General features: G+C 41.3%; 1 protein-coding gene across 1 annotated transcript; it reads left to right on the top strand.

The window, feature by feature from the left end:
* The first annotated feature begins 238 nt into the window (after positions 1 to 238).
* pkp2 (plakophilin 2) lies at positions 239 to 11,917 on the top strand. Its single transcript, XM_022749498.1, has 13 exons — positions 239 to 502; positions 2,282 to 2,352; positions 3,485 to 4,110; positions 4,194 to 4,332; positions 4,487 to 4,694; positions 4,839 to 5,016; positions 6,466 to 6,583; positions 6,960 to 7,121; positions 8,663 to 8,839; positions 9,636 to 9,789; positions 9,937 to 10,129; positions 10,315 to 10,402; positions 11,282 to 11,917. Exons 1-13 carry the CDS (start codon positions 310 to 312, stop codon positions 11,348 to 11,350), a joined length of 2,376 nt encoding a protein of 791 aa, XP_022605219.1. The 5' UTR covers positions 239 to 309; the 3' UTR covers positions 11,351 to 11,917.
* Positions 11,918 to 12,706: the final 789 nt, after the last annotated feature.

Below are 12,706 nucleotides of genomic sequence, written 5' to 3'. Positions count from 1 at the left end.
AGTGCAACAGTCGTAGAAAGTGAAAACAGTTAAATAAAGTGGACTATTCAGTAGTACTTCAGTAAATATACTTAGTTACATTCCACACAGGTTGTACCAGCGACACCTGACACCTCAGGTGCGTCGCCTCTAGCCCCGCCCTCCGCAGTGGCAGACGTCGGTCAACCCACCTGAGAGATCTGAGGGACAACAAAGCAGGACTACACATTCACACAGGAACAGCACCTGTCCAGTTTAATGAAGCGACCGGCCTGAACTCGCAAGGGATTTTTTTTTTTTCTTTTTCTTTTTCTTTTGGATCTGTCCACAATGGAAGAGGTGTTTTTTAAATCAGCGTTACCTGCTCTGGACTCTTTCGTGCTGGATGACACCAGTCTGGCTCTGCCGGCCGAGCCGACTGCAAGATCCTCGGCGAAACATGATTCAAACGACCGGAGTCTGCGTGTTCATCAGCAAGTTCAGCTCACTCTGGCACGGAAGGCGAGGAGGACTGTGTCAAATGGTAATATGTTTTTAAGTTTTCTTCTATGACTGTGATCAACGTGTGGCTCGACACAGATTACACAACACCTCACGAGAGACTCTCAGATATTTTACACAGGTATCCTCAACAAGATGAACATTCATAATGGTTTATACTGTGGGTGGTACACTCTGGAGACCAAGGGCATTCAGTTGTCCCCCTCCCACTATTCATATTGACAACAAAGGATAATTACAGTATCTCTCTTAGATTACATCAGTTTTTGTAAAGTTATCTTTCGAACCACTGTGTTAGACAATTGAACCTCACTATTAAACAATAATTCCCAGCATTTTATGGCTTTATATGAAGCATCGTCTGCTTTCAACCCTTCTTCACCATTCAACCCATCCTTGAATATGTTGTGAGCAGCTTAATCAAAGAGGGAATTTCTATAATAAAACCTCTCATATTTTTTCATTTCAGCTGTTTATAGGCCTGAAGACAGGAAAAAATGTAGTGTTTTACATACATAAGCAAAGATTATAGAAAAATCAGGGGGAAATTTATCTAAATTTGAGTAGCAGAACAATGTTTGTCTTCTCTTCTGTCGCTTTAATTATCTTGTGACCACCCTTAGGGGTCTTGATCCTCAGGTTGGGAGCACTGCCCTAGACCTCCGGTTAGACTGCCAGTTAGAGGCCTTTGCTATCAAGAGGATATGCTTTGTGTTTTAAGTGTAGCCTGCTGGAAGTCTACTATTATTTAGGGTTAATACAGGCATTTTTCTGTGACAGCAATGGATGCTACGTAGTAGTTTACTTGCCCGACAGGTTCCTGCAGTTTCATACATTTGCCTTAAGGCTGCTGGACGTGACGGCTGACAGAGCTCCAATTTATTATTTCACCCACTTCCCAGCTTTTCAGGAGGTTAGGCCCTTATTCCTGGGAATCGGTGGATGCGGATGAGTCATCTATATGAACTCCAGTCAGTCATCAACCAAAAACTAATTATATTTTCACGTCTGCATTGACTCGGTGAAAGATCTTGTCACTGCTATTTAATCAGCCTGTGATATGAATTTGCATAAAATGATTTAGCACGTTGGCCTAAGAGTCTGACTGACGAGTTTATTTTCAAAGAGGATTCCTTGAGTGACAGATAAATTCCTGAGCTAAGAAAGTGTGTGAGATACTTTAGACCACATGCTTTGATCCACCTAAGACTGACTAACCAGTGACAAGAACAGTAATATAATGAATACTGCATTTTTTTTAAATTAGAAAAAGTAATAATCACATATTTAATATGGCTGCGAACTAATGTTTATCTTTATTATCAGTTAATCTGCCACGTGTTTGCTTCATAAATTGATTAATGGTTTGGTTATAAAAGGTCAGAAAATAGAAAATAGTTCCAGCGCTACATAACAATATACACGTGTTACACTTATTCTAAATTACTTAGTATGGTCCCATTGTTATGTGATATCCTGTAATGCTAAACTGAGGGAAAGTAATGTCCAGAAATGGTTAAAGGAATGAATAATCATTTCTGTTGGCCCTTTGGGGAGATATACTTTATATTGTACATGTCAATTAAATCAATTAATGATAAACATAAACAGTATAGACAAAACTTAAAGTATGTGTTTGATCTTTTTTAAACCTCACTTCTGTTTTCCTCCTCTCGTCCTCGTCCACTCCTGCAGCACCCTGAGTGTAAATGTTTGTGCTTAGTGTTAGTGTTGACATGCATTTAGGTGATTACAGTGTGAAACTGTACACTCTAACAAAAACCTCTTCCACTTGTTTCAGGAGGTGTCCATTTACAGAAACACACAACAAATAGCTTTGATGCTATAGATGGACTTTTACCAAACATGAAGGTAAGGGACCTCTTTCATCACTCATGCATCCACAAACACACAAGGCGATGCAGTGACATTTATCATCTTCTTCTTCCTGTGTAACTTAAAGGTTCATCTCTCATTTTTCCTGCTAAAACTGATCTGATCTGTTCTTTTGAAGCGCTCTAGTTCCTGCAGCCAGTTCAACATATGGGTTTTGTACCTGCACTGACTCTTAGAGGCTTATCACGAGTTACCACAATTTGAATGTAGTCAAATGGTCTGCAGCTGCTTTACGTTCATAGTCTCCTGATATCAAACAAATCTTTCCGTTCTTACTTTTGCTTGACATCATGATTTATGACCTTTCACCGGTAGCTGCTGTTACATACACACGTTTTTTTCATTTCAACATTTCGGAACAACTGTTCACCCGGGATGTGATTCAGTACGTTCTGGTATTTACATGCGGCGACGCATTTAATCGGGTCAGCTGTGTGACATGCACATAAGTGATGAATATGTCACGCATTCGTCCTCCTCAACGGTTCTCTTTATGGCACGTTAGCACAGTGGGTCAACTGGTAGCTGATGAAAGAATAACAGAAGAAGCTTTTTGCTCTTGATGACTGAAGGTTAAAGGAAAAGTATAAACCTTTGTGTTTTATTTTGAAACTCCATTTTAATTATCTAACTAACAACAATTATTTATTGCTGTATCCAGTTATATTTTTGACTTGGCTCATAACATTTTACTACATTTGGTAGGTTGGTCGGTGCCGGGACCCAATATAGATGTAACTAAAAGCACTTACTGTATATCTTTAAAAAAGAAAGGTTGTCCACGGCAATTTACATAAAAAACTACATCATAATCTTATTATATAATATACATTTTCTGATACCACACAGTGTAAGAGATTGTTTTGTATACAGGCTCTGAATTATAAATACATAAATACATTGGGAATGAATGGGCCTCCACAGACTTTCATTTATTAGATAACTCAAAATAACTCCATTCAGCATCATAAAGACCTTTTACACAGTTACATTTGGACTCTTAAGCTCTGTAAATTTAAAGTCCTTCCAGAGAAATTGAAAGTGAGAATCGCAGAATAAATAGGTCACAATGTATTAAAGTGCAGATTGGGTTTTGTTTTTTTCACAGATGAATGGCTGGGCCGTCAACAACCAGTCTCTTTCAAGCAGCCGTGTGCAGAGACCATCCAGGAGGGTGGAAGTGTCCCCACCTCCGAGCCCAGAATTACCTCGCAGCCGCTTCAATTATAGCACCTACCGCTTTGGGACGTGCACCCTCCCGGGACCCAGTCACTCACACAGGGCGGGCCCTCTGTTGGACCACTCATCCGGGTTGGATTCATTTCGGCGCTACGCCTTCTCAGAAGCGCCACGTGTCACGCGGCCGCTTTCATCCACACCTACACACGAGAGCTTCCGCCACAGGTCACTGAGACAGACGGCGGGGCAGCAGTCTCTGTTTGCGCATGCAGCATTTCAGGAAAGTGGTCAGTATGGCTCTCCCTGGATCCATAACCAAACTGTGGTCAAACAGGAGGTACCCACCGTGCAGGGAAAAAGCGGTGATATGGTGCTTGGTGCTATCCAGCCTGACGAAGGGCTGTCCTGGTTCTCTCAGATCAGGAGGGAAGGCCAGCGGCCCCGCAGACTGAATTCATACCCGGCCTCCGTCAGCAGCATGGTGGTGGACATGGGGAGGCAGATGGAGGTGGAACTCCCCATCCAGCAGATACCGGCACAGACCGCCATGACACCGTAAGATCATGAGTATGATCCCAACCATGAACAGTATTCTTGACTGTACGTTCTCTCATTAACTTCTTATCTTCTTCACGCAGGAAGTCGGAGAACAAGCCTCCGGAGATGACGCTGGAGAGGGCCGTGAACCTGTTGACCCAGGATAACGAGGAGACGCTGATCTGTGCAGCCAGCCACATACAGAGTCAATGTTTCAACAGCGCAGATGCTAAAAAGATGGTATGTTTAATCACATGCAGTGTATGGGATCATTTTAGTCATTCAAAATAGAATGTGTCAGCAGTTCAATAACACAAATTTTCTGAATGTCATGGCTTACATACACTATGTCACGTCTGCGTCTGTCACTCAATAGTGCGCTCTTGTTTTCCAGGTGTACTATCTCCATGGAATTGGAAAGCTCCTGCAGCTCCTCCAAAGCGACAACGAGGAGGTGCAACGTGTCGCCGCTGGGGCGCTGCGTAATGTCGTTTACCAGAGCAGCGAGAACAAGATGGAGGTGAAGGAAAGCGGTGGCTTGATCACCATTTTGGGTGCACTGAAGAGCAGCCGCGATACTGAGACCAGACGACAACTTACTGGTCAGTTTTGGTTTTTTTTTTTTTTTTTTTTTTACTTCGCTACATAAATCGGAGCTCAGGTGTTTAAAACCAAAACCATACCGTGTCTACTTTTGAAAAAATGTCTTTGCAAAATAATAAAGTAGATTTCCATCTAACTCGTAGGTCTGTTGTGGAACCTCTCCTCTCATGACATTTTGAAGGAGCGTCTCACCAGAGAAGCCTTACCCGTCCTCACCCAGTCAGTCATCGTGCCCAGTTCAGGCATTTCTGAAGGCGAGAACCCAAAAGACGAGCTCCTCGCTGATGCTGATGTTTTCCACTATGCTACAGGCTGCCTGCGGTAGGCTTCTTCGCCCGCTTTGAAACTAGACACTCAGACTGGAGTGAACAGACACCACTACTGGTGTCAGCTGATCAGCTCACACCAAACTAAATACAGAATTTGAGAATTCGAGAAAAACACCTTTTCATCCGCATGGCTTGAAAGCAAATGAACAACTTTGACTGTATGTTTGCACATATGGAGAAACCGATGGAGGAAGCGAAAAGTTTACAGTCTATCGGGAGTGAAGAAGAAGCAGCACGGTAGAGGCCATGCTTGGTCACGGTGCAGCATAAGGCAATACTTTTATGATATTGCAAAGGGCGAGATTTAACAGATGGCAGAGCTACAGTCATACACATACGCGTCAGCCTCTGCCAAGCTGAGTTATGAGTAAACAGTCGCTGAACATGGTATAAACCGATATCACCCGTCTGGATTGTATTTTGATGAGAAGCAGGAAGCACCGTCTTTACTTTATTGGAAGGAACCTTTGCTCTTTTAGGCTTGTGATGAAAAAACTTTATTGAGTTTGTGCCAACAAGGAAAAACAAGTGAAATAAAAAAACAAAAAGCGAGACGGAAACATAATGATGGATTAAAGAAAATATCCAGTTTCTCATGTTCTGGTTTAGTCATCACAGACAGTCAGAAGTAGCTGTTTGTTGCTTGTGATAGGGGTCAGTTGAGTGACTACTGGCTACACCATCAAATTGCTGCTTTCTCATTAAGCCTCATCAGCAAATTTGATTGTGTTAAACGGCAATTTATCTGTTGTGGGTCCAGAGATTATGTATCGTCTTGTCGGTTTCTACTTGGAGGCGTTCTTATGCGGTCACGTATCGTCTCTCTGTTTACAAAGCAGGAGATATCAGACGTGCCGCTCCCCTGGCAACTATAGCCGGATGAAAAGAGTCAAAGGCTGAATTATTCATGGATTTCTCTCTTCTCTCCGCTCGGCTGAACTGAAATCACTCAGTCCTCGCCGGCCCAGCGTTATCAAGTTCTCCTTATCATGTTCTCAAACCCCTTTTGAGCTCCCCTGTGGATGGGAAAAATTATGAGTTCCTCTCATTATATTTCATCAAAGAAGCTGTTGTGTGGAGTTAGAATGATAATTGTTGTATTTATTTATTTATTTTCCAAGGGAAGTTGGATTACATAAAAAAAAAAAGGTTGTGGTAATCCGTGAAATAATTTGTCATTACTGCAGATGGTTTTCGAACAGCCCGAGATCCAGAATAGTGTAACCATTAACTTGTGTAATTATGTTGTTGACAGAAAGGGGACAACATCTTTTTTTTTTTTTTTTATTTTGTTTTTTTTGGCTTATTACAATGTGGGAATTTGTTGTCATGAGCTCTGCTGACTGTACTAATATGGTTCAGTGACACTGAGAACTGCTTATCTGATTAAAACACACAAATGTCACATTACCTTGAATGTTTTGACTGTTCCTGTTCCCAGAAATCTGAGCTCTGCTGGTCCAGATGGCAGGAAAGCAATGAGGGATTGTGAGAATCTCATCGACGCCCTGGTCTACTACATCCGGAGAACCACAGCTGACCATAAAACAGATGACAAGGTGAAATGAAAACGATGAGCATCCCAGAGATAACATTCGTCTTCACGGTCGCTTCAGACTGCTCTAAAGTGCTACTTGTTACAGTATAAGATATTTTGTGATGCGATGCACACTGTATCTGAACCATACTTTTCCTGTTCTGTAGTTCATGTCCAGTCATTCCAATAAATCCTGTTGCTTCTCACAGGATTTAAAAAAAAAAAAAAAAAAAAGGCACAATCCAATTCCAAACATAAATAGTTCTTGGACACTTGGGTCTAAATTGTAAAGCAAAACTCACTGGACTAAACTCAGTGTGTTGTATCTATGCACACGATTAAACAACATGCCATACTGTATATGATTTATTTATCACATATGTATATTTGCTCTGAAGTCCACAGAGAACTGCGTCTGCATCCTGCACAACCTGTCTTATCAGATAGAGGCAGAGCTGCCGAAGAAGTACATGCAAGATCTAAGAGAATCCCGGCAAAACCTGTCTCCCAAGCCAAAGACCGTCAGCTGCTTTCCTGACCGCAGTGCCAAGATCACAGAGGTAATCCCTTCACACAATAATCCACACTGACAATACAAAAGATGTGGTATAATATTTAACAGGAAATTCTTTGAAAACTGCGGAATTGCCGCAGGTTTAATCACCTGTAAAACTGCTTCTTTTGAAGGTAATAGTATTTATCTTTCATTATTTGCATGAAGGGAAACATCCAAGCAAATACATACATGACATGTTGCATTCCAGCTTCGTCAGGTACGTCTGTGCCACCTGCTCTTCATATTTTTATCAGAACAATGACTCCAATCCAATGACTACATGTGATACGAAAGGTGTCGCCTGCAGTCACAAGACAGCGGAGAATTAGTAGTAACCCTTTAGCTTTAAAAGTCATTGTTGTATCAGTGCACAGGCAAAAATGAGCAACTAGCTAAAGAGCACAGTGGAGCATTTTGCAGCTGAAGAGCCAGTTATTTCCCTCAGGAGTCTGTTGAGACTAAATCAGAGCTTAAAGGATGGTGAATGAATAATGGACTTCTGTCAGGTGGTCAGACAGAATCACAACTCCAGATGAATGCTAATGTAGCTCCATGTGTAAATGAATTACAGTTTGCTAACACGTTCACTACAGCTATCTACTTTATTTTAATGTAGTTTTAACACTCAAACATTACACCACATGTTATAGCTGGACATCTCTCTCCAAAGCCATGGGCATTATCATCTGATATAACAGCTTCCACTGTTGGAATCTGACAGCGGGGATTAGGGAGGCCGGCCTCTGATGTTAGCTGATAAGATTTATGACTCCCTTTGTACATTCAATCTCAACTCAAAGGTGCTAGATGTTTGAGTTCAGGTCGTGAAGGCCAGTCAAGGCCTTCCACACCAAACTGTTGCTAAAAGGTTGTATGTTGAAGCATTAAGATTTCCCTTACTCCAAGCAAGGTTTTTGCTAACTGAGATCCAGACACACACCTACAACTATTATATTACTCTGCTAGCTACTATGACTCACTCACAAGCTAACAGTCAAGTGTGGTTTTACACAACGGGCAGGGTGAGCTAGCCACCCCAGGTCATATTTATATATACACGCCTGAGTTCAACAAGAGTCATCAAAAATATTTGAATGTTTTGCAGCAGGACAAAGGAGAGGGATTTTGATGTACTGATACTCATTTTTACATATGTATATTTAGCATGTAACAAGATAGATAAAAAAATAGATGTAGGGATACAGGATTACAGTTAGGAGAAAGTATTTTAGTTAAATAGTCCTCATATGTCATTGCATGCCCATTACTGTAAACAATCATCTGCATTGCAGCTACTCAGCTGCTGCAGTGTGAATTCTTTATAATTATGTGTTTCCAGGATGATGATGCTGCAAAATGGCATTGAAGCTCTGGTTAAGTAAACTTAAAATTCCTACAGACACGCACACACACATACACACACACACACAATGAGAGCGAGACATCATTCATTGTTAACCTGCTGAGTTATAGCAGCCTCCTGTTGTCAGTATGAACCCAGTGAACCCATGTGGAAGCTGCAGCTCGTCACTTGTTTCTTCCCAGCATCTGGAGCGACGGAGCCCTCTGCTGGAGGAGAAGGCTAACCCCCGTGGGATAGAGTGGCTGTGGAGCGCCATCACTGTCCGCATGTACATGTCACTGATCGCCCGCAGTGCGCGCCACTACACCCAGGAGGCCGCCATCGGAGCTCTGCAGAACATCACAGCCGGGAACGGAGCGGTAAGACGGCACAGATGTTTCATAGAGAGATGGAGCTGTTAGAGTGCTGTATATTAGTTCAAGGCATATTTGGATTTAATGCTTTAGTTGTGGGTCAGAGACATGATTTAGATGACAAATAGTGTAGAATACTAGATGATACTGTAAGTTTGCATTAGTTAGACTGAAGCTGTTCTCTCAGGATTGTGGCAGGGATAATGAATTATTAGTTATTCCATCAGTTATTATGATAAATAATAATATTTTCAAAAATTCTCATTACAAGTTGCCGGAATTCAAAGTGATGTCTTAAAATTGTTTGCTCTGTTCGAGCACCAAAATAATGGCTTTGTGTCTGTTTGATCTATTTGTGTCTGTTTGATCTGTAGGGAATAGTTAAATACCAAAACTTATTTTTGCATGGTTTGAGAGTTTCTCCATATTCTGCTCCTGGTGGTGAGCAGAATTTCTTTCAGGGGGAAAGAAAAGTTTCAACTTTTATTTCACAATGCTGCACAATGCAGAAAAGGAGGCACTTCATTTGCATTTGAGAGTGCAGCCAGCTAATATTTGAGATTTTTAATTGATAAATGACCTAAATGATTAATTAATTGATTGAATTTTCTGTGACTAATGAATTAATCAAGTAATTATTTCACTTGTGCATGTGGATGCAGATTGATTGTTTGAAAGGCATAGTGAGGATCCAAACAAAGCTTTAACAGCATGAGGAAACATAGTTGTTATCCTGTTAATTGAATTGAAATAGCAATATATATGACACATGTTTTGAGTATTTTCTCTTGTGGTCTTGCAGGTGTCTGAAGCCATCGCTTTCACCATTGTTCAGCGGGAAAATGGTCTTCAGCAAGTCAAGAAGATGTTACAGGAGGGAGAGGGTGACGTGAAGAGGACGGCCATTTCTCTAATAAGAAACCTCTCTCGCTACCAGGAAGTGCACTCCGACATCGGTAGCTTTCCATTCGAACCACAAGATACTTTGTCATTTTGTTATTTTTCTCAAAGAATTTGAACCGCTAACTTGACCTTTTTTAATTTTCATTTTTAACACTTTAAATATATATGTATATCAATTTCTGTGTTTCTTCCTCCTGAAGTGAAGCAGGTGTTACCGGAGTTGGTGGAGATGCTGCCCAACGATGACACTGGCACCGACCTGCCCACGGAGGTGACGGTTTGCCTCTGTCATATCCTGATTAACCTGAGTCAGAGCGACTCGCAGCACGTCAGAGCCATCGTCAACCAGGGAGCCCTCCCAAAGGTCATCAACATCAGCAGCAAAGACAATGGGTTAGTCATCTTACCACTGTGGTATCTATGTTCCTCAGTTTACAGCAGGTACACTTCTCAGTTCAGAGAGATTTTGTCTAAAAGCAAAACACCTCTAGGCTCTAATATGCAGTTATATGTACCTATATTATATGTTCATACAATATGTATATAGGACAGAATAATTTCACCTCTCTGTGTCCTAGTTATGGACCAACCAGAGCGGGTCAGGCTGCGTGTGTCGTGCTGCACACCATGTGGAAACACAGAGATCTCCATGGTGCCTACAAGAAGGTGGGTTCTTATCCATGTAGTACATTACAGTAACACACATGCTTTCCAAATGGATAATAGACAGTCATGTGGGTTTCTTCTGTCTAATTCATTGTCCTTGTTGTCTGCACATAATCAGCATAGCTGGAGACGTCTTACAGATGCTGCTCGAAGCATGTTTCCATTCAGTCTGCATAGAATCTTGCAGCCTCTTTGATGATGTTAGAGTTTTTGCACACGAGCATCAGAAACTTTAATAAACATTTTTGTTTTTGCATGGAGAGTACTGGTAAACGATTTGTTTTAGGTCTAGGAGATTTAGTTGGTTATCTTAGCCGACACAGTTTGCTGCCTGTCTTAGCATAGCATAGCTTAGCATAGCATAACATCACATCACATCACATCACATCACATCACATCACATTGAGATATGTTGTGACTAGATTGGTGCCAGGTTGCGTTATAAGGTTGGATTTGACGAGTAGTATCTAAAGCATGGCTCTACTTGTTGATGTGTGTGTTAAAACACTGGATAGCATTGTTTGTTATACTAATGATGTACTGCTGTACAGGATATTTAGAAGGTAGAAATTCAGCAGATGTTTACTGTGACACATCTAACTCTTAAATGTCTGTGGTTGTATTCGGACCATAGTGGGAAATTGCAAATCCATGAGCAGGAGTGCATCATAGCAACATTGAATTTGTAAAACTGATTTCTCAGGTATTTAATTCACTAGTTTATCCACCTGGTAGCTGTGTGCATCACTGTCTGTCACAATATCTAAACTACCACTGGGGGGTGTAAAACATTCAAATCTTACACATAGTAGCTCTGAGAATCTCTGCAGTACAACAAATATAATATCCAGACTTAACACTTCTGTTCTTTCTCGACAGTGTGGGTACAGGAAAGCTGATTTCATTAATGCAAGAACAACAAAGGCTGTGAACAGTGGACGAAACTGAGCCGAAGATCCTCCGTACCAAAGTCCAAGCTGCACTTATTAACAGTATCAGCACCTCACTGTCACGAGTCACTCAATCCACCGTTTTCCTGTCACAGAGATTCCGTGTCACAGTTTGTTTGTTTTTTTTCAATGCCACATACAAAACATTGTAAACTATGTCGTATTTCCCTTTAAAATCTCATGAAATAGCTTTAAAATTACAATTTCCTTCTGTGTTTGACCGTGTTGCTCTGACCCTGAAACATGGGCTTTGGTATTTTGGTAATTGTAGAAACAGCAAACGAGTGAGGTGTTGTGGTAAAATAGAGATAGGTAGAAACTCAGCAACATAAGGAAAACATTAGTGAAGAGCCCTTTTTCATTTCACAGGACCTTTTTAAGGCACTTTTTAGTTTGTTCACATTCCTCATCAGATGCATCACATACTTCAGGCCGCTGCCTTTGTGCCTCTTGTTCAGAAAAACTGACAAATGAATGTAGAAACTTCTCCTGAAAATGTATCATCTCTCTAGCAATGGTAATGAATGACACGAAAAGTATTCCTTTATGTTTGTCTGCTTTTTTTTTTTTTATAGCGTTTTGTTTTGTTTTGAAGCATTTGAGTTAATTAAACAAAGAACCACAATGAAAAAAAATATGATGAAGATCAGTCAAATTTTATTGGAAAATTGTTCATGTATGTATATAAATGTATTTTAAGACAGAATGACTTACTGTAACACATCAAGCTGATTCTGCCTTATTGTGTTGTTTCCCCAAATTAATAAACTGTTATTTTCCCTTTACACTACAGGTGGCTGTAGATTCATCTTTCTATTACTGCGAAAAAGTTGAGTCATTGATTTAAAAAGAAAAAGCTTAGAACTGCAAAAGATCAATGAATATCATGAAGTTCAGAGACCTTTTATGTTTGAAAACCTGACTTCAGCAGTGTTTGCTCAACATTGAACCATAATCAAACAGTTCTCTCAATCATTCGCAAGTAATGTGTGGAAGTCTATGCCAGTGGATGAGACTGAAACCTCAAGTGTTTGGCTTCATTCCTCAGGCCCCCTCGGTGACTTTGAGGCGAGCTGCACTGCGGCACGGCTGAAGTGTTAGCCGGGGTGGGGGTGGGGGTGGCTTCAGCAGTGTTTGCTCAACATTGAACCATAATCAAACAGTTCTCTCAATCATTCGCAAGTAATGTGTGGAAGTCTATGCCAGTGGATGAGACTGAAACCTCAAGTGTTTGGCTTCATTCCTCAGGCCCCCTCGGTGACTTTGAGGCGAGCTGCACTGCGGCACGGCTGAAGTGTTAGCCGGGGTGGGGGTGGGGGTGGACCCCACCCCCACCCCGGCTTAACACTTCAGC

This window comes from Seriola dumerili, unplaced genomic scaffold (genome assembly GCF_002260705.1).
Source record: "Seriola dumerili isolate Sdu_G_001 unplaced genomic scaffold, Sdu_1.0 BDQW01000138.1, whole genome shotgun sequence".
NCBI classification, from domain to species: Eukaryota; Metazoa; Chordata; class Actinopteri; order Carangiformes; family Carangidae; genus Seriola; species Seriola dumerili.
The sequence above is the reverse complement of the archived record's forward strand: the minus strand, read 5'-3'. Positions and strand labels throughout refer to the sequence as shown.

Coding starts and splice junctions, on each gene's coding strand:
- pkp2 (XM_022749498.1), top strand. CDS start 310: ATGGAAGAGGTGTTTTTTAAATCAGCGTTACCTGCTCTGGACTCTTTC. Junction 5,017..6,465: donor TATGCTACAGGCTGCCTGCG/GTAGGCTTCTTC, acceptor TCCTGTTCCCAG/AAATCTGAGCTCTGCTGGTC. Junction 7,122..8,662: donor GCAGTGCCAAGATCACAGAG/GTAATCCCTTCA, acceptor GTTTCTTCCCAG/CATCTGGAGCGACGGAGCCC.